At 37.8% G+C, this 24058-nt stretch overlaps 4 protein-coding genes across 5 annotated transcripts; 1 reads left to right on the top strand and 3 right to left on the bottom strand.

The window, feature by feature from the left end:
• LOC121804426 (beta-hexosaminidase 1-like) lies at window positions 1-7406 on the top strand. The gene is made up of 15 exons (XM_042203967.1): window positions 1-426; window positions 504-587; window positions 1264-1299; window positions 1444-1555; window positions 1649-1719; window positions 1807-1937; window positions 2612-2628; window positions 2985-3033; window positions 3854-3954; window positions 4918-4977; window positions 5546-5579; window positions 5945-6043; window positions 6267-6326; window positions 6416-6666; window positions 7046-7406. The coding sequence occupies exons 1-15, from the start codon at window positions 49-51 to the stop codon at window positions 7216-7218; spliced, it is 1656 nt and encodes a 551-aa protein (XP_042059901.1). The 5' UTR covers window positions 1-48; the 3' UTR covers window positions 7219-7406.
• Window positions 7407-9189: 1783 nt separating this feature from the next.
• LOC121804428 (actin-1-like) lies at window positions 9190-11565 on the bottom strand. The gene is made up of 5 exons (XM_042203968.1): window positions 11430-11565; window positions 10944-11022; window positions 10457-10850; window positions 9768-10381; window positions 9190-9688 (listed from the first exon to the last, which is right to left on the bottom strand). The coding sequence occupies exons 2-5, from the start codon at window positions 11001-11003 to the stop codon at window positions 9623-9625; spliced, it is 1134 nt and encodes a 377-aa protein (XP_042059902.1). The 5' UTR covers window positions 11004-11022; window positions 11430-11565; the 3' UTR covers window positions 9190-9622.
• Window positions 11566-14846: 3281 nt separating this feature from the next.
• LOC121804589 (heat shock cognate 70 kDa protein 2-like) lies at window positions 14847-17497 on the bottom strand. Of its 2 annotated transcripts, none has more exons than XM_042204193.1 (3): window positions 17386-17497; window positions 17047-17281; window positions 14847-16673 (listed from the first exon to the last, which is right to left on the bottom strand). In XM_042204193.1, the coding sequence occupies exons 2-3, from the start codon at window positions 17258-17260 to the stop codon at window positions 15043-15045; spliced, it is 1845 nt and encodes a 614-aa protein (XP_042060127.1). In that variant the 5' UTR covers window positions 17261-17281; window positions 17386-17497; the 3' UTR covers window positions 14847-15042. The 2 variants fall into 2 exon arrangements, with proteins under 2 accessions (XP_042060127.1, XP_042060128.1); XM_042204194.1 differs by having other exon boundaries at window positions 17047-17284; window positions 17386-17495.
• Window positions 17498-17847: 350 nt separating this feature from the next.
• On the bottom strand, window positions 17848-23692 carry LOC121802047 (CDPK-related kinase 3-like). The gene is made up of 11 exons (XM_042201592.1): window positions 22959-23692; window positions 21564-21694; window positions 20665-20706; window positions 20408-20516; window positions 20233-20311; window positions 19296-19592; window positions 19062-19171; window positions 18707-18814; window positions 18569-18631; window positions 18309-18476; window positions 17848-18215 (listed from the first exon to the last, which is right to left on the bottom strand). Exons 1-11 carry the CDS (start codon window positions 23448-23450, stop codon window positions 18081-18083), a joined length of 1734 nt encoding a protein of 577 aa, XP_042057526.1. The 5' UTR covers window positions 23451-23692; the 3' UTR covers window positions 17848-18080.
• Between the last annotated feature and the right edge of the window lie 366 nt (window positions 23693-24058).

The following is a 24058-nucleotide window of genomic DNA, read 5'->3' as shown; positions in this document are numbered from 1 at the left end:
TGGAGGCGTGAGGAACAAACATTCCACTTCCACTCTCTCTCTCAAAAAATGAATTCTCCATCATCGCCAAACACCAACTATCTTCTACTTGCAGCTTTTCTCCTCTTCTCGCAATCGGTGCTCACTGTTTCCCGAAATCTAGACCTGAAGCTCCTCCGCCAGCTCAATCACGTCGGCAAGGATGACTCTCCGACTTACATTTGGCCGTTGCCTTTGCAGTACACCTCCGGCAACCAAACTCTCACAGTTAACCCCAATCTGGCCTTATTTACCAGCGGAAACGGCGGCGGCTCTCGAATCGTTTCCCAAGCATTTGAAAGGTACAAGAGAATCATCTTCGAACACGCTAGTTTAAAGTTGCCGACCGCTGGAGTTGACTATGATCTCAGTAAACTGACTATACTTGTTCATTCAGATGATGAAGAGGTACTTTGGAATTTACGAGCGCCGTTGTTTGCTTTAATTCGTGTGATTTTTGTTCAATTTTTTTAATTGTGTTGTAGCTTCAACTTGGAGTTGATGAGAGTTACAATTTGTTGGTGGCCGCCAGCAACGCGCATTCGGTGATCGGTGAAATCACTATTGAGGTGCACTCAATACTAACGTTGCTTTTGTTACTTCAGTTCATTTTTTTGTTCGAATTTAAATTGCAAATTTCTCCCGAGGTTATCTCTATTTTACCATTGTGCTAATGACGGAGATTTATATTAATGAATTGAAATTACTTTCCATGGGTTGAGATGCTGGCAGAATGTCAGTCCTTCCTAGTAGTTGACTTAGTATTTAATAAGATCACGTAGCATCTCGTCAGATGTGCAGTGTTTGTTTTACCAGGCTCATTCAATGAGTGGCCATCTACTTTGCCAGCCACTTGTTTTGTTATTTTGATCCATTCCAGTGGCAGCTTGTTTAATACTCCCTCCGTCTCACAAGAGTATGCACTTTTGGTTGTGTACGAGTTTTAATGCACAGCTGGTAAAGTAAGAGAGAGATAGAAAGAAACAGTAATTAAAGTATTGTTAGTGGAGAATGGGACCCACCTCAATACAGAGAAAATAGTTTCTAAAATTAGAAAGTGCATACTCTTGTGGGCGGAGGGAGTATCTTAATTCTTATTTGTGTGTAAACTAAACCAACCACAAAAGTGAGAAAAATAGGACCATGACTTTCGTATTGCTGACTGACTGCTTTGTTTGCATGTCTTGCTGTGCCATTTTTCTCTATTCTTATGATCTTCATAAACTTCTTTATTACTTCCTGCAGGCAAATTCTGTCTACGGAGCGGTGCACGGCCTAGAGGTATATTTGATTGTAATAGGTTCATGATTTAAAAAAAAACAGCATTGTAATACTGAGATTCTCGGATAATACTAAAAAATAGTTACACGTTAGAAATGTAATCGTTAACCTTGTAATGACTCTTGATAATACTTTTTTGTCCAGACATTGAGCCAGCTATGTGCTTTTGATTATGGTACCAAAACTGTAAAACTGTATAATGCTCCATGGTACATTCAAGATAAGCCGAGATTTGAATACCGCGGTCTTCTGCTTGGTAGGTGGAGCCTTAGTTGCTGATATTCTTTCATTTACTATGGTTCTTTATAAAGTTGCTTGAAGTTGAATGTCTTGTTTACATGTTTTGCAGATACATCTAGGCACTATTTGCCAATTGAGATAATCAAGCAAGTTATAGAGTCTATGTCATTTGCTAAACTTGTAAGATATATGAATCAAATATACTTTTCTTTCTCTAGACATTTTTTCCATTTCATATTTAAGAGTTTTGATGATTGCATTCAGTAGAATGTCCTCCACTGGCACATCATAGATGAAGAGTCATTTCCTCTTGAAGTCCCAAGTTTCCCGAATTTGTGGAAAGGGGCATATACAAAATGGGAGCGATATACCATAGACGATGCTTCTGAAATTGTTGAGTAAGATTCTAGTTCTATCACATCCTACTCAGTGATTGTTAAGTCTTACAAGGAGCGAGTAAATGTCTGTATGGAACTTTAATTGGTCCTATTAAGTTTGGTATTTCTGTAATGTGGAAGGCATTAAGTAGTTAAAAGTTTGCTGCTGCAGACCTTGTGTTATTTTCTTTGTGAAATCCCAGTCAGTCTAACCATACATGTTCCAATATTTTCATCTTGATTCGCTTTTAGAACCTACCTTCTATGGTATTGCTGGAAGTTTTCAAATTAACTTTTCTATGCCTCGAGTGATGAGAAATTTGCACATTGCTCTGACTTTTGCATCAGTTCTGCATCCAGTAACTAGCTTAGTATCTCCGTGTATCCTCACTCTTGACAAACTGATTAAGATTTTGTAGGTTTATCTTCCATTACCAGTGTCAGGAAATAATAGACTCTTTTGATATATAGATAATCCCTGGAATCTGAACTTATGTAGGAGGATGTTAATCTGTTGATGATTTCTCTATTCTTATCTAAATTACGACTCATGAATTTTAATTTAATTTGGTTTAATAGAATGAGCACATCCCATCTTGTCTCTTTTACTTTTGTTTTATTTTGGCCTTGTGAGTTACGAGAATCTAATAATTTGTTCCATGTGCAACATATTCTCCTTGTGGCCTACATTGAAGTTTTGCAAAACAGAGAGGTATGTTGTGTCATAGAATCAAGAAAATATTATGTCTGTTGATATGATCTGCTTAAGTATTTAATCTTTATATAGAATGCACTTCAAGTTGTTTCATATTAAGTCTGCTGAAGCTTTCTCCTTGTCATCCTATGAATATGAATGCTCCAATTCTGTCATCACCAAAATACAGTTACTGCAAAAAATCGGTGTGATATGAGAGAATGAAAGTAGATCCTTTTGTTTATAATGTTGGTTTTTAAATTAGTGTTGCTTAACCAAGCTAAGATCATTTGTCGAACTTTGACGCTGAGTCCAAATGTGTCCTCTCTGTTTCTTTGTACAATATCTCAATCATCTGATTGTTATATTTTCAGGTATTAATGTCATGGCAGAAGTTGATGTTCCTGGACATGCAGAATCATGGTAAAATTTGAGATTTAAGTTATTCTTTCCCTTAAGCCACTGACCTTTGTCTAAAGCTAAACTATTTCTACGATTTATTAAGTTTTATGTCCTTTCGATCAGACTCTGATTTTCCAGATACCATGCAGTGTCTTTACTTCTTAATAGCATCACTTGCCAACTGTTGCATGTTGGTTAATATTCGTAAATGCTGATGAGCAAGTTATGGTAGATAACTTCCAAAACATAGTTTCTATGGTTATCTCATATTGTCATATATTAGTGGTTCCATTATTATGTTTGTCACTTAGGCCTCTACGTGGGTGATTGATTCCCTGAACCGGTGCGTATGCCATGGACATCTACCAAAAATAATAAAAAAAATGCAGGAGCTATCCCGCTGGAACCTGTGCCCCTCCTGCAAGTCTTTAATGACTTTTGTTGATATGGGATATGTGTCTCAGTATTACTAGTTTCAGCTGAAGTCAGATATGAACTGGTCATCTTTTTATTACTCCTATACTAGAAATTCTGGTGAAATAGTAAAACAGTACATACATGCCGATTTGTACTTTCTTGACACAATGTCTATTTTTCCTGAAGGAGACTCATAAATGGGATCTTCTGTTGATAATAGAATTATCACTAATCTTGAGCAGTTCAAATGTCTCAATTGATAATTTCTTGCTGTGTTCCTGTAGATAGGGATTATAGGAACATTGGCTAAGAAGTCTGACCATTATATATGCTTGTTCAAGAAACTGACATACTCACTCTTATCTGCTGAATGCATCCACCCCTTCAAAATACTCCTGTTCAGATGACGCTTTTCTGTATGCAGGGGGACAGGATACCCTGATCTTTGGCCATCCTCTTCCTGCAGAGAGCCTCTAGATGTTTCTAAAAACTTTACGTTTGATTTGATCTCTGGCATACTCTCAGGTTAAGATATGTTCTCTTGAATGAATTATGTGATATTATGCTGTCCTTCACATTCTTGATATGCATCAGTCTGTTATCTGCATATCTTGCTGTTAGGCTGCACATTTATTTGTAAAGTGAATCTCACTGGTTTGTCTAATCCATTTGGAACTTTGCAAACTTCACTCCGTACAGAGAGATTCTCGCATAAGTAACTTTGCTGGTCCATTTTCGTAAAGCAGACTACAAATCTTAAAGTACTACTCCTAGTGCAGTCCATTGTAAATGAGTCTTCCTCATGGGGTCTTGCCTATGGGTCTGGCGGGTGATAATTATAATAATTATATAAGTTTTTCAGACCACTTGTGATTATCTTGCTGCAGAGGTTAGTAAATCCTGAAGTAATATATTTGGTCATTTTGAACTTAATTTACTAAATAATCTCATTTTTATTTTTTTGTTATCATTTAGTCTTATGTGAGAGTACATGACAAACCATCTCTAGTTTCCTGTGCATGTGGTATGTTCGTGGACTAAATAATCCCATTTTTTTTTTTTGTTATCATTTAGTCTTATGTGAGAGTACATGACAAACCATCTCTAGTTTCCTGTGCATGTGGTATGTTTGTGGACATAAATTTTTATAAAAATTGTGATTTGTGACTGTTATGAGAAATTCCATCTAGAATCTAATTTGGCAAAAGCGCTTATAAAATACAGAGTATTAGTTTTCACTTTTACAAATATTAGCCTCAGGTGACTATATCACGGCATAGAATGCAACTCAAAAACCAACACTTCTGTTGCTAGGCTAGTTTCAGAAGTTACTGGCCTTTCCAGCTTCTAGATGCTTATATTGATTGATGAATGCTGCTATTCATGATCTACTTGCATCACAAGTGATATAAGAATAAGGCATATAGCTGAGGAAACATCCTTGTGACCGCTCTCTGCCATGGAATAAATTTTGGTTTGTACTTGCAGACATGAAGAAGATATTTCCTTTTGGACTTTTCCATTTAGGTGGTGATGAGGTCAACACAGGTAACAGCTCTTAGCTTCTTCCTTTCTTATCTGTTCCTTTGAACGCAAATTGCTTAACTTTAAACATCATATGAGATAAGATAACAGCGTGTTTTTTCGCTAAGAGGAAACACATGTAACTGCTTAATTGAGGGATTGGTTAAAGGCCTCAGGCTATGCATTCTGAAATTTGAACTATTCTCTTTGATATGTAATCATGTGTCAAAATACTACTGATATAATAAGAATACTTCTGGGACAAAAAAAGTAAGATTTAGATTCCCTCAGATCTAGTATTATGTTTGCTGGGTGAAGGAACTTAATCACAAGTTTCTGCAGGCTGGGGGAAACTGATTTATCACACATGCCATCACTAGTCTCTATAAAAGAAATAAATATGGGCAGTTGTTGAGCACTGGTTAGTTGTTTGAATTGTTTTAGAAAACTTGTCATCTAAAAGAGGTGAAATACAAATTAATGCTTTATTTGGTAGTTTAACCGTGTGCTCTATCTGTGGGATATATTATTTTTACTGCTTCTGCCCATTTATTTGATTTCATTCTCAATCCGCCTCTTCGAAATTATGCAGATTGTTGGACCTCAACCCCCCATGTGAAGCAATGGTAAGTCCCAACCCTTTTTCTATAATCATCCGAATGGATTGGTAATTGCATTATGGCAAAGTTCATGTAGTTATTCTTGCAAAGTTTCTAAGGTCCTTAAAGTTTCTTGTCATTAACATATCATCAATCACTTATGTCTTCTGATATACTCATAGACTCATAAAAACCATATTACGTGTCTTGAAAATTAGGTCTCCACAAACTTCAATATGTAGATCTATCATCTAGCTGTTTTTTTGTTCTCTGTATGAACCATGGTTATTTCTCTTGTTTGGACTTGCATGGTTTTTTCTATTGTTCTCAGGACAGTATTTGTTAGACTTTCTACCTGTTGTGTTGATTACGGTTACAACATCAATATGCAGGCTTCAAGATCATAGTATGAGTGCAAAAGATGCCTACAAATATTTCGTACTACGAGCTCAGGAAATAGCTATATCTCTAAATTGGACTCCAGTTAATTGGTGAGTTGTTAGTCTCTTCAAAAACCATATCTGAACTCTAGAGTTGTATTTTCTTTTCCCACCATAGACAAGTACCTGGATATTCTTTTCTCACTATCATTTGTCATTCCTAAACTGATAGCAACTGTAAACTATTTTGAACTTTATGCTGTCAGGAGCAGGCTTCTTCGAATTCTAAGTAATTGGCATGTTTCTGTGTTTGATATCTAGTCCATATTCTCAGGGAAGAAACCTTCAACAGCTTTCCTACAAGTCTCAACCCCAAGACGGTGGTTCATAACTGGTATATTTCTAATATACAGCTTTAAAATTTAGATGTACTAGTAAGTAGTAACTTCTCTGGTCTAACATACTTGCACGATGAAAATATAGGCTGGGAGCTGGTGTTTGTCCTAAGGCTGTGGCAAAAGGTTTTCGATGCATTTACAGTAACCAAGGTTTCTGGTATCTAGACCACTTAGATGTCCCCTGGGAATCAGTCTATTACACTGAGCCGCTAGAAGATATAACTGATGCTTCACAACAAAAACTTGTGCTTGGGGGAGAAGTTTGCATGTGGGGTGAAACAGCTGATGCATCCGATGTACAGCAGACAATATGGCCTCGAGCAGCTGCAGCAGCAGGTATGTTCTTAAAAGCACCGTAAATTACACTTCATACTTAAGACCTTACTGCAATTGAACATTGAAGCTTTAGTTACTAGTGTTAATCCTTGTCCAGTGAGTTCCAATAAAAACTCTCGGACATCTAGATTTTCCTTATTGACGAGTACATCAGAGTGCAGAAATCGCCAGTGTTCTTTCGTTGGTAGTTGGTCACTGAGTCACGTGCCATTCACATTTGCTACTGTTTTTGAACGTTGATCGATTATCTTACTGTTTTAGAGCCTTGAACATGTGTTCCAAATCATAGATAATGTGACATGATTCTGTTCAACTCAATGCAAAATGACATGTAATGGCGCCTCAACGTTTATGCAAATTTTGGTTTATGTTCCCGCAGAGAGGCTATGGAGTGCGCCGGAATCTGGATCTTCGCGTAACAGTACAACCGTGCTGCAAAGATTAGAGTATTTTCGCTGTCTGCTGACGAGGCGTGGTGTCCCAGCAGCCCCGGTTAGAAACTTTTATGCTCGCCGTCCTCCAATTGGTCCGGGTTCTTGTTACAGCCAGTGAGGGGAAGCTGACTCTGTTGAGAAACATATTTTAGGTGGGTTATGCTTTTTCAATAAGTCGAGTAAATTGATTAACATCTCCTGCCTAACAAACATACGTCTTGCCACCTCTTGTTTGTCTACTTTGTATTGTAATTGTGGATGTTTTCATTTTGAATTTTTTTAGATACAAGATAAATTAGTGTATAATTAATCTGAATAATATTACTAAAAATTAAAATAGATGCACCATAACCAAACCGGTAGAAACTATATGTTGGCCTAATATTAACCAAATAGTAGTACAGTACTTAGTATAGAATGACTCTAGTGGATCAGCTTGGCCACTTGATTTGGAAAAAGTTTTTTTTAACGTTAAATTTGCGATGGCTAAATTTCTAACTGAATATAGTCCATGATGGATGGTGTTTTATAAAGTAGTGTACATCAAGCTAAAAAATGGGTACTTTTTCTCAACTGACAAAAAGAGAGAAGAAAATCTGTTCTTATCGAAGAATGATAATACTTCTATGCATGTAAAAGTAGGCTCCACAAATTGAAACGTCAAGTCTTTATTTGTCGACACGATTACAATAAGGTTTGATATTAACTCATTAATTAATTTTGTACTTATGTTGTTTCCAAAATTACCATTCTCAAATTGAAGGATCAAGCAAAACGAGCTTAAAGGGGACTTTACAATTAAATGAAAATGAGTCTTAATTTGATTAATAAAACTGCAACTTGAGCAATAAACACAATTTTACTACTTGCAGCCAAGACTATACGTGTCATCAAACTTGTTTTTTTTTTTTTTCTAATAGTCGGCAACAAAGACATTCTCCGACAAGAGAACATAGTCCATTTAAGGAAAGACTACGGATAGAAATTAACTAAAAAAGGCAAAGCTTGGTCAAACAATAAAGAAGCATAATTGTAAATTTTTTATCTGCCAAGCATACACAAAGAGAAGGTGCAATTATTACACCATTCTCTCTTTATGTTATAATGAAGGAAGTACTATTCATACTTATTTGAAGCTAATGCATCCGAACACTACTTAACTGATGTCAAGTTTGAAGGAGCCTACGTCGAGGAGGAGAAACCAACATACAAGATTGTAACTCTTCAAAAGCTAGTTTCTCCTTATGGCAAGTTAGCAACTGAAAGAAACAGCTTATAATTGGCAATAGTGGACATCAAAACTATATTTGCTTCTATTGTGATATTATGCTCTCAACATCTATAGTGTGTTTCAGTTCTTTTGCTTGAAGACAGACACAGCTTCAGTGCTTCTTGAGGCTTCTGCTTCAATCCAAGCACTACAAGACCAGATTGAGGTGTTTCAACTTTCCTTACACTAGCTTGTTCTAATTGTCTTAGCTGAGACGACCTAACCATTTTCAACATCTAAGTGAGTTTCAGTTCTGTTCTTTTGTTTGCAGGACATGCTTCACACTTTATCAGGAAAGCAAACAACGATGCTGACAGGAGAAAAAAGATCTAACCTTTCAAAGCAAGGGATTGTGCTTAGTACCATCAGTCGTTCTTGAAGAACTTGATAGGTGATTGTCCCAATACCTTCTGTAAATTTATCTGCAGAAAACCGTCGATTCGAAGGACTAGCTCCAAGAGTTATAGTACTTTCTACTTACTCCTTCCGTTCCACAGTAATAGAGGCATTTTATTTTCTGCACTCAGTTTTGAAAAAATGATATTAAATAGTTAAAGTGGAGAAAGAGTAAAGTAATAGAGAGAATGATGTATAGAAGAGTCTTATCTACAATATTTTCTCTCTTACATTATTTTTTTTCCACTTTAACTACTTATAATTATTTTTTCAAAATGAGTGCACAAAATGAAATGTCTCTATTACTGTGGAACGGAGGGAGTATCTTTAAGAAAATACTGAGTTTACCGCCTGTGCCGTACCAGATGAAAAATAGACATGCATTTTTGTGTGTGATAAATGAAAAACAATCAAGAATAGGACTTGGAAACAGCAGTTTTTGCCAATGAAATAACACACATTTTATTAAGCATCTGGAACAAAATCTACAAGCGAAAAGATGAAAATAAAACATAAAAGAGTACAAATCCATCCTAATTTATTACTATAGCATCCCTTGCAGATTTGAGGAAAACCAGCAGACCGCGACATGAGTTGTAGCGATAGTATACAGTGCGCTCCTAGTTACCAGCTCAAGATGATAGTCTTTCTCAATCCAACTGGAACGTCGAGTTATTCATCTAACTTTTACCAGCTGTAGCTCTTGGAGAAACATACTAAAGAAAGAAAAAAAATTCAAAGAATAGGAACAATGAAGAAAACAACAACTCTGTTACCATCTTAATGAAATAAAAATCCGTAACTTGGTTTTGACCACCACTTGATCCAGTGCCAAAAACCTTGTGAGATGACCTGCTTAGAAACACTTCCTGTGGACAATGGATGGACCCGACTCATCATATTCGGATTTGGATATCCACATCTGTATAAATGAGATAGTCAAGTTATAAGATTGGAAATGAAGGTTGAGTGAAAGTTGTTGATTGAAGATGGTAAGCAACCTGTTGGAAGGTACTGAGAGATGCTAAAATGGAACCTCCAATCCAGACACTATATTTCCTTTCAGGCGGGGCAACAACCTTAATCTTCATGCTGCTGGGAGCGAGGGCGGTGATCTCCTTGCTCATTCTATCAGCAATACCGCCAAACATAGTAGTACCACCACTGAGAACAATATTGCTGTAGAGGTCCTTCCTAATATCCACGTCGCACTTCATGATGGAGTTGTAGGTGGTCTCATGGATACCCGCTGCTTCCATACCGATCATGGAAGGCTGGAAGAGGACCTCAGGGCAACGGAAACGCTCATTGCCAATAGTAATGACCTGCCCATCAGGCAACTCAAAGCTCTTCTCCACAGAGGAGCTAGTTCTTGCAGTCTCGAGCTCCTGCTCGTAGTCCAGAGCAATGTAGGAGAGCTTCTCCTTCATGTCCCTCACAATTTCTCGCTCTGCTGAGGTGGTGAACGAGTAACCACGCTCAGTCAGGATCTTCATCAGGTAGTCAGTAAGGTCACGCCCGGCCAAGTCCAGACGAAGGATGGCATGTGGGAGGGAGTAACCCTCGTAGATTGGGACAGTGTGACTCACACCATCACCAGAATCCAGCACAATACCTACAAGGAACGAACCACGCCAGCATATCATTATATCACCATCAGTGTATCAACATATATACGCGAACTTCTTACCAGTGGTTCGTCCACTGGCATACAGGGACAGGACGGCCTGGATAGCAACATACATGGCAGGAGCATTGAATGTCTCAAACATGATCTGAGTCATCTTCTCCCTGTTAGCCTTTGGATTAAGAGGGGCTTCAGTGAGGAGGATGGGATGCTCCTCTGGAGCCACACGCAGCTCGTTGTAGAATGTGTGATGCCAAATCTTCTCCATGTCATCCCAGTTGTTGACAATACCGTGCTCGATGGGGTACTTCAGAGTCAAGATACCTCTCTTCGACTGAGCCTCGTCTCCAACATATGCATCTTTCTGTCCCATACCAACCATCACACCTGTATGGCGGGGCCGGCCTACAATGCTAGGAAACACAGCTCGTGGAGCATCATCTCCAGCAAAACCAGCCTAAAAACAAACAATACCACAATTTGATACCATCAATGCATAATCAAAATTTACAAAATTGATGATCTCAAGCAATTGATGGAGTTATTATACCTTCACCATTCCAGTTCCGTTATCACAGACAAGTGGCTGGATATCCTCTGCTTCGGCCATCTTGAACTAGTTTTTTTAACTAAAAAAAAACATGTTCCACACACAATAAGCGCATATACAGATATCTTGATTACATTATTTGATTTCTCGTCACATCAAATGTGTGATAAATCAATTCGAAAAATGCTGGAACAACAAAATATGATTTCCAAAAAACAATCAATGTGATTTCCAAAAACAAGCATGCTATTTGATTTTGAAAAAAAACTCGATCTATGCATGAATCAATTTAACGATCGGATCAGATGTAGCGCAATTACCTAATTTGTTCAAAGCAATAAAACATTTTCATGCACACATTTCATCATTATCCAATAAAATCTATCTCCATTACAATTACAGCAACAGAATCGAGCAAAAACTAAATGCGCAGCACGATAAATAGAATTGAATCACCAATTGTTGAGAGAGAAAGTGAAGATACACCTGTTGAGACAGAATTAAGAGGGAGACGCAGTTTTTTGAAGCGATTTGGTGAGAGTGTGGATGAATGGATAATATATACAAATAGATCCGAATTTACTGATCCTTCATTATTCCTAATTTCATGCTTTAACTCTCATTTCTCATCAAACTAATTCTATTTTTATCTTTTATTGTTTTCTAAAAAGAAAAATAGATTATAATAATAGTGGTGAATAATTGCCTTAATACTTGCTTGGACAAAATTCTTAACGTGAATGCATTTTTCAAATTGAAAATATATCAAACTATGATTAATATTGGAATAGTACCTGAATCTTTATTTTTTTTTATCTAATCCAAACTTGTTAAATTGTATGGGCGACATATATTCAAGATTTCGTTGACCTGTCTATATCCGTACTAGATTCAGTACATTCATACACATGGAACTATAGTCTTGAGTAATAAAATTGCACGTTTGAAGTAATTTCTAAATTTGCAAACGTAACAATATTTTATAGAGCATTGCAAAAATTCAAAAAAATGGACATTTCTGAGAAATTAAAACAATAAAGTAGAAAATTCACAAGGTTTCAAATTTCAATGGGATGTGACTAGGGATTGAGAAGTGCACAAGCCTCTGGCAGAAATGAACCCGGGACCTTGCAAAGCGGCGTGCTATGAAGAAGCTCCAATGTGAACAAAGCCACATATCAATGCACGCCACGTGGAACGAGTGAAAGCACTTTCAGCATGGTGCGGAGCTCTTCACTGTCTTCAAACTCATGTGAGAATATCGAGAATTCTTAAGAATGTCACGTAAAAAGAAAAAAAAAACTCTCTAACACACAAAAAATTACTTCGGAGTACTATTTAAATTTAGTGAATCCTACTTAACTATGAAATATAACTTTCATAATCTACTTATCTAAAATATAGACCAAATTTATTGGGATGGAAGTAGCATAAGTCTTTCTCTTGATAGGTTCTTTTTTAGAGCATACGCAGCGGTGGCGTCCGTCGCCACCGCCGTCCGCGCCGCTGGCACGGCGCTGCTCGATGTATCGAGCACGTCCGTGCCAGCGGACGCACACGTGGCGGCACGGGATTGGGCAACATTCAAAATTTTTTTTTAAAAAAAAATCGGTATTTAATTATAAATAATGCTAAAAAATAAAAAAAATATATTTTCCAAATCCCAAAAATATGGCCGTTTTTTCCCGTTTTTTCTGAATTTTTTTGATTTTTTTTTATTTTTTTTCCCAAAATCATCTATAAATACACACATTCATCACTCATTTATCACATCAATTCATCTCTCATTCATCTCTCATTCATAATTCTTATACAAACTATCAACACATTCAACCTTCACTTAAAACATCAAATGGATTTCACTCATCTCATGGCGGAAGCGGAGCGCGAAGAACAAGAATACTACGAACAACATCGTGCCGCTTACGAAGCATATGTCGCGGCGAATACCCCCGCTCATCCTCCTCAACGCACTAGATCAAATCGCTGCTACATCCATCGAGGACGAAGCCGGAAGCTCAACAGCGAGGTCTCCCCCACGCCGAAGCGAGCATACGACGGTTGGCCAGAGGATCGAGACAAGACACACAATGTGCGATACTCGAATCCACAATCAACTACAAGAAGACCTAATCAACCACATGTGGGCGAAATTCGGCAACGAGTAGTGGTTTTTTTAATTTTTAGGATTTTAATTATGTAATTTTTAATTTTTAGGATTTTAATTATGTAATGTTTAATTTTATTTGTCATTTGTAATATTTATTGTGGTTTTTAAATGAATTTTAATATTATGGAAATGTTATTGTTTAATTGAATTTTAAATTAATTGTGCTCGTCCTTGCGGAAGAGCACAGTTGTGGGTGTTGTGCTCTTGCCAGAGATCAGGCATGAATAGTACCGCCCGGGCCCACAACCGTGCCGCTGGCAAGAGCACGGTTGTGGATGCTCTTAGGAGTATCTTGTACTACGAATTTTTTTTACCAAAATAAGAAATTGTTGTTTGTGTAGTTTTGTTGTTTATGTTTACGTATTAACCGACCAGTTTTTATGAATGTAATTGAATGCTAGAGTTTATACTCCCTCCGTCCCATGGAAATAGGTCACATAGGGTTGACACAGGTTTTAATGCAAAATTGGTAAAATAAGAGAGAAGGAGAAAAAATAGGTGAAATTGTGTAGTGGACGGTGGGACCCATACATAATAAAGTAGTAGTAGTAGTAGTAGTAGTAGTAAAATTGAAGGAGAAAAATGTTGTCACATATGGATATGGACTATTTGTATAGAACAAACGAAAAAAGAAATATGACCAATTTCTATGGGACGGAGGGAGTATTAAATTTGACGTTTGGAAACACAACTCCGACATCATGTAAAATTACGAGGAAAAGAGTCGGATTAATGAATATAGAATTCTAAAATAGTAAGACACTACTAAGCCAGATTTTACTGAGAGATTATTGGTCTCAGATTAAATTCGCTAATATTTCAGAATATGTGATCGAGACATGCGAATTTTTCATAATAGAGAATTTTGCTTTTTTTTCTCTATCATTTTTCTCTTTCTTTTTTCTTATTATTTCTCCCAACATATATCAATTGACCAAATTACCCGCTTCAAATGTGGATCCAAATTCTTAAAATCATTGAAATTTCTGCCGCTTACTCCACACCTCCTCTTTTCGATACTCTAGACCAACTCCCTCCGCACTCCCCAAAGTCACCTTCTTTGGCCAGAAATCTATCAGAGGCACAACAAAACAGTTTCTCAATCATTCAGTGTGTGATTGATCGAGCGGTTGAGGAATGTAAGAAACGTGCGTTGTCAATTACTCCCTCCGCCCCCCATTAATTGTCCACTTTTGTCATTTTCGTTCGTCCCCTATAAATTGCTCACTTTCACTTTTACCATTAATGATAAGTAGATTCCACATTACACTAATTTATTCCACTCGCATTTTATTATAAAATCAATAAATAAAAGTGGGATTCATATTCTACTAAACTTTTTAACCCACTTTCATTTACATTTCTTAAAACTTGTGCCGGAACCAAAGTGGACGATTAATGAGGAACGGAGGGAGTATAAGTGGAAGAGAGGCTCTGTCTTCTTTTATAACAGATTCCAACTAGGATTTAGGTAAAGAAGCTTGGCACATGAGAAATTTTTAGGCGGATGGGTTTTGCACGAGGAATCATTAGGCCAACACAAAAAACTTTTAAAACACTTTGCATTGCATGTCTTGATCTTATATTCTGAAAAGTTAGCTGAGTTTAATCCTAAACCTTAAAATGTTAGCGAATTGAGACCAATAATTCGAAATCTCTTGATTTTACTAAGCTAGACATATACTACATTGTCAAATAAAAAATATGCACTTAATATCATTAATACATTGCAATTTTACAATAAGCTAGAATTTTTATTGAATTATAATTAGGTTTCATTCACTTTTAACTTATAGCTGTAAACAAGATCATTTCGCACACTGAAATGTTGCCTTACTTCAGTAAGGTATGTATACCAGTAAAAGGGAACAAAAACAACCACACGATCCTGCCAAACTACTTCTCTAAATCGTAACACATTGATTCTTGCTACATCTTGGCAATAATTGGGTCGAAAATGGTCTCGAGCTCCTTCATCTTGTCTTCAAAATCATCAGCCTCTGCATGTTTATTTAACTCCAACCACTGTATAAAGGACTCAAAAGCATCTTCCATCTTATTCTTGTCTGCTCGTGTGAGCCTGGCTGCACCTCTGATGGTGTCCCGCGCGTTGTAGGCGTAGTCCTCCACGGCATTCTTCGCCTCCACATTCTTCCTATGCTTCTCGTCCTCCTGCTTGTACTTCTTGGCATCCATAATCATATTCTCAATTACTTCCTTGGACAGCCTGCCATTGTCGTTAGTGATGGTGATGCTCTTCTTCACTCCAGTCCCCGTTACTTCTGCTGACACAGTCATGATACCATTCACGTCAATGTCGAAGCACTCGTTGATTTGTGCAACACCTCTGGGCGCTGCTGGAATGCCTTCGAGATTGAATTGCCCAAGCAGATTGTTGTCTGATGCCCTGCTTCTTTCACCCTCATACACCTTAATCATCACACTGGTCTGATTGTCCTTCACTGTGTGGAAACCACCTTTTGTTCTTCTGGCTGGGATGGCTGTATTCCTCGGAATAATTACGCTCATGATATCTCCATCACAATGAACACCAAGGGACAAAGGAGTAACATCCAAAACAACCAGATTCTGCACGGTGTCATTGCCATCACCACTCAACTTGGCAGCTAGCACAGCTGCACCATATGCCACAGCTTCATCTGGATTGATGCTATTGCACAGCTCCTTTCCATTGAACAAGTTCTGCAACAGCTGCTGAACCTTGGGAATTCTACTCGATCCCCCAACCAACACTACGTCGTGAACGCTGCTCTTCTCCATCTTTGCATCCTGCAGGCACATCTCCACATGCTCCACACACTTGCTGAATAAACCCGCGTTAAGTTCATCAAATTTAGCACGACTTATAGTTGTAAAGAAATCAATCCCCTCAAACAATGCTTCAATCTCAATTGTGGTTTGGAAAGTGGAAGAAAGGTTCCTCTTTGCCCTCTCACAAGCAGTCCTCAATCTCCTAACAGCTCTTTGGCTTCCACTTATATCCTTACCATACTTGCGCTTAAACTCTTTTATGAAGTAATTCACCATCCCATTGTCCAAGTCCTGACCTCCAAGATGAGTATCACCAGCAATAGCCTTCACTTCTATGATGCAAGCCTTAATCGTCACCAGTGACACATCAAACGTGCCACCACCAAAATCAAAAAGGAGCACATTTTTTGCAACAGAGGTATCTCCTTCAACCAGACCATATGCAATGGCTGCTGCAGTAGGCTCATTGATGATCCTAATAATGTTAAGACCGGCAATGGTTCCAGCATCCTTGGTCGCCCGACGCTGAGAGTCGTTAAAATAAGCAGGCACAGTCACGACAGCATCCTTGACGACGGTTGATCCAAGATATTTCTCGGAGATATCCTTCATCTTGGAGAGCACCATTGAAGAGATCTCCTCAGCTGAAAACTGTTTCTCCTCCCCTTTGTAATTTACCACGATCATTGGCTTGTCGGCAGCACCGGATATGACCTTGAATGGCCACAACGTCATGTCATCTTGAACCGTTGGGTCACTGAATTTGCGTCCGATCAACCTCTTGGCATCTATGTAGCATAAAATTCAACTAGTTAGAGACTTGGAGTGCATAAATAATATTCATCTCCCCAGGTGGAGCTAGTAGCGTCTGCTCCAACCACATCTTACATTAATTAGTCCTCTCTCCACTTCATCAACAGTCGATCCTGATTTAACTTGGATAAAAAACTGTCCTTATACATACACAAGTTCAAATGGATCAACATTAATGTTTTTATAAATACCATATGGCATATACAGACAATTAAGTATGATTACATTCAAAAGCAATATTTGAAGTTTCCGTATTTTCCTCGGTATCTATCTCTCACACACAAAACACGAAGTACATGTACACCAAAATTTGAAATACTAACAATAATCACAGTAGAGAAAACTCACCGTAAACAGTGTTAATTGGATTACTGGCGGCTTGATTGTTTGCGGCGTCGCCGACGAGACGCTCAGTGTCGGTGAAAGCCACGTAGGACGGTGTGGTGCGGTTGCCCTGATCGTTCACTATTATCTCAATGCGGTCGTGCCTCCACACCGCCACGCACGAATATGTCGTCCCCAAATCGATCCCAATAGCACGTCCTTCGCCCTTTCCAGCCATTAATGATGCCAAGGATAAACACTGCTACAACTCGAACAATACAAAAATTATCAAAACTAATGCTCCAAATATTCGTCCAAAAAGTCAAAATTTATACGAAGAGGGGAGAAAATGAATGGCCGTACCTTGAAAGAAACCCTAATCTGAAATGATCGACCAATCGCAATATATCCAGCAAAAGTAGAGGTAGAATATATAGAGCAAAAAGTTGGAGTAGAATAATATAGTATAGAGCAATAAGTTGGAATACTTCCCGCCAGAGTATTATTCTCTCAATCTTCCTAATAAAAAACATTTTTTTATTATAAGGAATTGTTTGTTTGTAGTTAACGCTGGCAAATAAAATGTATTTGTATAAACTACTATAAAGAGCAGTACAGTATTATAAATGTAGATCGAGTTTACTATTAGTAATATAATTATCATAATTAGGATATAAGACACTCAACTTATTAATATTGTGTAAATTTTATAATTATGTTTTGAAGAACTTTTTTGTTAACAAAGTGTCTCTTACTACTCAACTATTCAGATTTTATACAGCTTCAATATATAGTAGTACTACTGTAGACTGTAGTGCAAAAGACTTGTCCACACAAAACGCTTTCGTTAACACATATTCCATTCATTATATCAAGAATATAAAAATTAAACAAAAAAATAAAAAATAAATAAAAGTATGAATTCTCTAAAGAGGGGGCATGCCCCTACTACATTTGTACATGAAATTGTTATCAGTTTATGCGCAAAATCTGTGTCCATCAAAATAATTTCTTTTCGAGGATTCCCTCAATCAAGAATCAAGAGAAGCTAAGCTTAGCTAATGATGTCTCATGTTTGAGCTCCGAAGGGTGAGCCCATGCAAAAACTTAGTATATCCCACCAAACTCAGTCTGCTGTCGCTCCTCAACCAATCTCTCAGCATCGAATACGCGCTAGCCCCGACGTTCAGCTCCTGCATCCACCCGAATTCCATTAGCTACGATGGAACAGGGATCGCCACAGGTGACACAACAACATTTAAGTTAGTAGATGACAAGATACGTACCCGGGCTAACTCCTCTACTGATATAGAGCGGTTACCTTCCTCTTCAAAATGCTCGAAAGCCGTGGAAGCAATTTGCTCCCATCTCTCTAGGGCCTCCAGTTGGTAAGTGCTGATTGCAGCTGCACAGAACTCTTCAAACTCCATCTTTCTATAAGATAATGGTGCCATCTGAATTAACAGAAGATAATTAGCTTGTTTAGTGTCATAAAGTTAAGTACTTGTGATGTGTTAAATATGTATCTAGGGCTCGGCTAGCTAACCGCGTGGAGGATATCCGGGACCCTGGATGCCTTCATGGCATCAGTAGCATTACGTACAAGAGCCTGCAAAACGATTACCATGTTAATATGGGCCCGCATGATTCAGAAATTCAGGGACGGGAGGTTAAGCTCGATGACCTTTTTGAAGTTCTCGAGAGAGACTCTTCCATCCTCACTAGGCTCTAAAAGCAAGAACTGTGCTCTGAGGTAGACCAACTCCTCCTCACTCAATGCCTTTGAGAGAGCCTATATATATAAGATTAATTAATACTATATCGCGCACAATCTCATCAAACAGGGGAAGATCTACGAAATAAAAAATAGGGAAAAAACACACATATGGTGTGCGTTTTTAGAAAATTCGCACAAAAGACAAGATAAATCAGTATGCAAATAGACCTCAAACATGTGTAGTAACTTAGAATTAAAGAACAAAAACAGTAATAAATTAAACAAACTTTTAAAATAACATTTCCCGAAATAGCTGACAAACCTTAAGTGCTGCACGTTTAAAAGGTGTAGCGTGTAGATACGACTTCACTAGCTTATAGACCAATATGTCTAACGGAATTGGATGGCTCTCACTTCGCAACCAAGGATGAGCTGCATATGCAAGGATATATATGTAAGTTCATAAACTTTGAAAAGTAAAGTTAGCAGCATCGTTTAGCAATATATTGGCGATTTCAAATTGGACTTTATGAGAAACTCATGGAGTAATACTAACTTAAAGCTTGTGCGGCAGTCATTCTTTTCCGGTAATCCTTGTTCAAAAGTCGCTTTACGAAGTCCTTGGCATGTGAAGAAACAGATGGCCAAGGCACATCCTCAAAGTTTGGCTCAGCTCTCAAAACAGAACGGAATATTCCAGACTCTGTTCTTGCCCAAAATGGTCTACTTCCACAAAGCAAAATATAGGTGATGACACCGATACTCCATATATCAGCCTCCACACTGTAGGATCTATGAAGAACCTCAGGTGCTACGTAATAAGCACTTCCAACAATATCATTTAGTCTTTCATCTGCCAAGTCAAATTTGCAGCAAAAATTAGAAAACTAAGATATCTACTTAATTAATGCAACGAATGCTTGGATTTCAGCAGTACGTTGGTAACAACTTTTTGGTTCACTGAAAACAGTATACACAAAAAAAATCATTTCTAATTTTCTAGTGATATAGATGACGTGCGTTAGGGAAAGTTCACTTATTCAACTCCAAAAGTCAAAATGATATGTTAGAAAACAGGAACTAGTCATAGACTTAACTGACAAAATTCAGAAAGCCAGGCGAATGAAGAACTGATAAACAAAAAATATATCCAAATACTCAAAAGAACAACCACATATAATAATTGCACATGGCATGCACAGAAAGTGAGAAGCTTCAGAAAAACTCTTAATCCGCAGAGCCAGACGACTAAAACGGGAGGCACAATCGGATCAGAAAAATCGAGCAAGTCGAGAAAATACAGCTACTAAGTACAAATAAATAGGCAGGGTGATGCAATTGACCTAGAAGAATCTAACCTACATTTCCTCAGCATTTAATAATAAACTTATTGGGCAATAGCTGATCTCATAAATAGGACGAAAAATCTAGGTTTTACAGCAAGGCGAATGATAGCAGTTTTTGGAAAATGGGGTGATAAAATGGATTATTACCTGTTCTGATGAAGTCAGAAAGACCAAAGTCAATAAGCTTCATATCAGCATCTTCACTTATGGAGGTAAATAGAAAATTCTGTGGATTGGGATTAGCATCAATGTCATGGGTGGAAAGTTAAAGTCTTCTATCAAGAGCTATAGCAAACAGATAGAAAAATAAAATTCTTTTTACCTCGGGTTTCAAGTCACGGTGTACGACACCTTGAATATGACAAAATGCAACAACACTAAGAATCTGAACAATAATAAGTTTAGCTTCGTCTTCAGTATATCTACCACCTCTGAAATGAATAAACTATTGTGAGTGTTTTGCTGCACGCAGTGTAAAGATGGCTAGAAATTAGAACATAAACAAACATCGATTTTTCTCAACCTCCCCTCCCTAATAGATTGCGGGAGGACTATGAAAGGAAAACTTCTATCACTTACTTTGACAATATTCTGTCAAGCAATTCTCCACCTTCACACAACCTGCAAGAAATGAGAGAGAGAGAGAGAGAGAGAGAGAGAGAGCCAATATCAGAATTACATACTTTATTGGATCACAGACTCATGATACAAACCTTCAAATCACCTGCCCAGTTCAAATTGTATTATTTTTTTATATAAGAGCCCATTAATTTAAAAGAGATCATTCATACCGAAAGACAAAGTTATATATAACCAATTACGAGGTGTTATAGTAAAAAATTGTACGAAACCACCACATAGGCCAAAGTAACAATTTTAGTTCAAGAGCTGTCACTTTGATAACCATAATTCTCATTTTGAGAAAGTAAGACTATAAGAAGCAACATATCAGTTGTATTGAAGTTGAGCATCGACCAAACTCCATGAGATGGTTCTATATAAGAATTGTTAAAAGTTATTTATGTCAAATAAATTAAATTACTTAACTAAATCTGCATCCTAGAGGAGGGAATGGATATAAGCTCTGCCATAAGGTCAACGACGATATAAAGTTATATTTGGAAAAGAATCTTACAGTAAATTTTAGCATGTCTTAGCAAGCATCAACTATTGTTCCTAGGTTAAGAAACTACTAAAAAATTGCCTGACCTAGGAAAAGTGTAGCAAAATATTTTTCCTGCTAAGAAACTACATTTTTTAGCAGATATCAAGGGCATAAAGTATCTAAAGAAAGGGTCAATCAGGAAAAATCGCAAGTTTCACTAGACAAAGATTCAGTTATGCACACAAACAGCACCAGGGAAGAGAGAGGAAGTTTCACTAGACAAAGATTCAGTTATGCACAAAAACAGCACCGGGGTTAGACAAAGATTCAGTTATGCACAAAATCAGCACAGGGGAAGAGAGAGGGTACGTACTCCATTATTATGTATACATTATTGGCATCCTCACAAGCATCATAAAATCTGACTAGATGTCTATGACCTGAGAGAGCTTTCAAAATTTTCACTTCTCTGCGAACATCTTCAATGGATATTGCAGTCGTCATCTGCAAAAAAGTTTATTGAGATATTAATCAAGTTGCATAACATCATAAATTCTAAAATCAGAAAGAAAAAGAAGGAAAGAACCCATCACAAGTATAAAGAAAATTGTTCGGTTAGACCCTACATCATAGAGATCTGACAAATACGGTTATTTCCGTTTCGTTTTACCCTGCTAATGTTGGAATGTAATCTTTCCAAGTACCCTTAATGATAATAAGGACATTATGAAATTTTATTATGTTCTGAAGCTGAAGGTGGATTTTTTATAGCTCATTCTCTAATTCGACAATCATTTTAAGGGGAAAGCAAAAGACATCATAATGGGAGCAGTCATATTAAAGCTCATATCAACATAAATACGATTGAAAGGGACCCCGTGATACATATCATAATAACGCCATGGAAAAAATGAATTCTCGAACCAAATGCTATTGTCCTTAACCAATATGACAACTCAATCATTTCTTTATCTGAAACCACAACCTCCCTCACCTCAACGGTTACCCCATTCCGTTAGGTCGTTAACTTCCTAAAATGTCAGAAAAATGAATTCTCGAACCAAATGCAATTGTCCATAACCAATATGACAACTCAATCATTTCCTTATCTGAAACCACAAACCTCCCTTCACCCCAACGGTTACCCCGTACCAGTTTTAAAGCCGTTTAACTTCCTACCGTCGTCAAAGAAATGAATTCTCGAACCAAATGCTATTTTGTCCATAACCAATATGACAGTTCAATCATTTCTTTATCTGAAACCACAACCTCCCTTCACCTCAACGGTTACCCCATTCCAGTTTCAAGTTTGTTAACTTCCTAACGCCGTCAGAAAAATGAATTTTCGAATTAAATTTTGTCCATAACCAATATGACAACTCAATCATTTCCTTATCTGAACCACAACCTCCCTTCACCTCAACAGTAACCCGTTCCAGTTTTAAGGTCGTTAACTTCCTATAACCCAATACACAATAAAATATTACTCCAATTAGAGTTGAATAAGTTAAGAATCAAATCCTGCAAGTTAGGTTTCAAAAGGATGACTGGTTGATCCGATTAAAAAACATCTTAAATGCTTTTGAATCAACATTCAACAGCCCTAAACCTGTTCTCCTGATCTGCTAAACATTCACCAACCTATCCAAACCATGAATACATAGTTGATCAGCTAATCCAAGCTAAAAAAGATGCATCTTCATTGTAAAGATAATCAGATGTTTATTTGGCAATAAAATGAAGCACATTACAAATGAGAGTGATGAACCTTAGGTTTGGAGATGATTTTAACAGCAAGAGGCAAGTCCTTGAGCTCCCCCTTTCTCCCTTTAGCAAAACAGGTATGGCCAAAATGCCCTCTGCCAACCTCCTTCCCAAGCTCATATTTAGCCCCAAAGTTCTTATTATACCCAAAATTCTTATCAAGCGCGTGCTGCTGCTGCTGCTCGAGCTGTGGCGGCGGCGGCGGCGCATCCTCCGGAATGGTGCCGTGGCGGGGTGACTTCTTCCTGTGCCCCAGCTTCCTGAGCGAGGCCCTAATGTGCTTGGCCGGGGAGGGCGGAGGAAAGGGCTTTTTGAAGAACCTCATCGGCGTGGACCTCGACGGAGAGGGAGAGACGCCGGCGGCGCTGGGGTAGGGGCTGTTGGCGGCGGAGGATCTCGCCGGAGTGGCGCTGGGAGGGAGATCGGCGGCGGCGGTGGTGGTGGGGTACCCATCGTCGTTTTCGGTGGGGATCGTCTTACCGTAACACTGCCCCATCAGCAGTGACTGTCAACTCTCCCTCTCTCTCTCTCTCTCTATACTCACTAAGCTATAATTGGATACAAAAGTATATACGTTTGTGTCTCTATTTGCAACTCTGATTTCTAACTGTATCTGTATTTGTAGTAAATTTCCAAAGTTTCAAAGTGGCAAACAAACCAAAACACACACATTCATTTGATTCTTGGAATCTTATGTACAGTGTTTCTATAAAGAGAGATCTGCGGTGCGGAGAGGAAAAGAATCACAATTGGAGCTTGAAATAATGTTTCTAAATTTGCAAATATAGTTCATTTATAATTAGTACTCCACTCCCTACAATATTAAAGGGTGAATAATCGATTTTGTGTTATCGCCTTTATTCGAAAATGATCCGGACATTTATGTACTGGCTATTAGAATTTAGAATGTCAGCGCGATCGTTAAAATTACACGCCGATTACCTAAATTTCATATTGATTTTTTAAATTTATATGCTGATTACTTAATGGACATGCAATTTTGGTTGCAACGTAAATTTTTCTTCAGAGAAAAGCTAATAGACCTCGACAATGAGATTAAGTGTATATGTTTTATATTCTATGTTAAATGATGAGAATAAAATA

Source organism: Salvia splendens, chromosome 5 (assembly GCF_004379255.2).
Source record: "Salvia splendens isolate huo1 chromosome 5, SspV2, whole genome shotgun sequence".
Classification (NCBI taxonomy): domain Eukaryota; kingdom Viridiplantae; phylum Streptophyta; class Magnoliopsida; order Lamiales; family Lamiaceae; genus Salvia; species Salvia splendens.
This window is presented reverse-complemented; position numbering and strand designations above follow the sequence as displayed.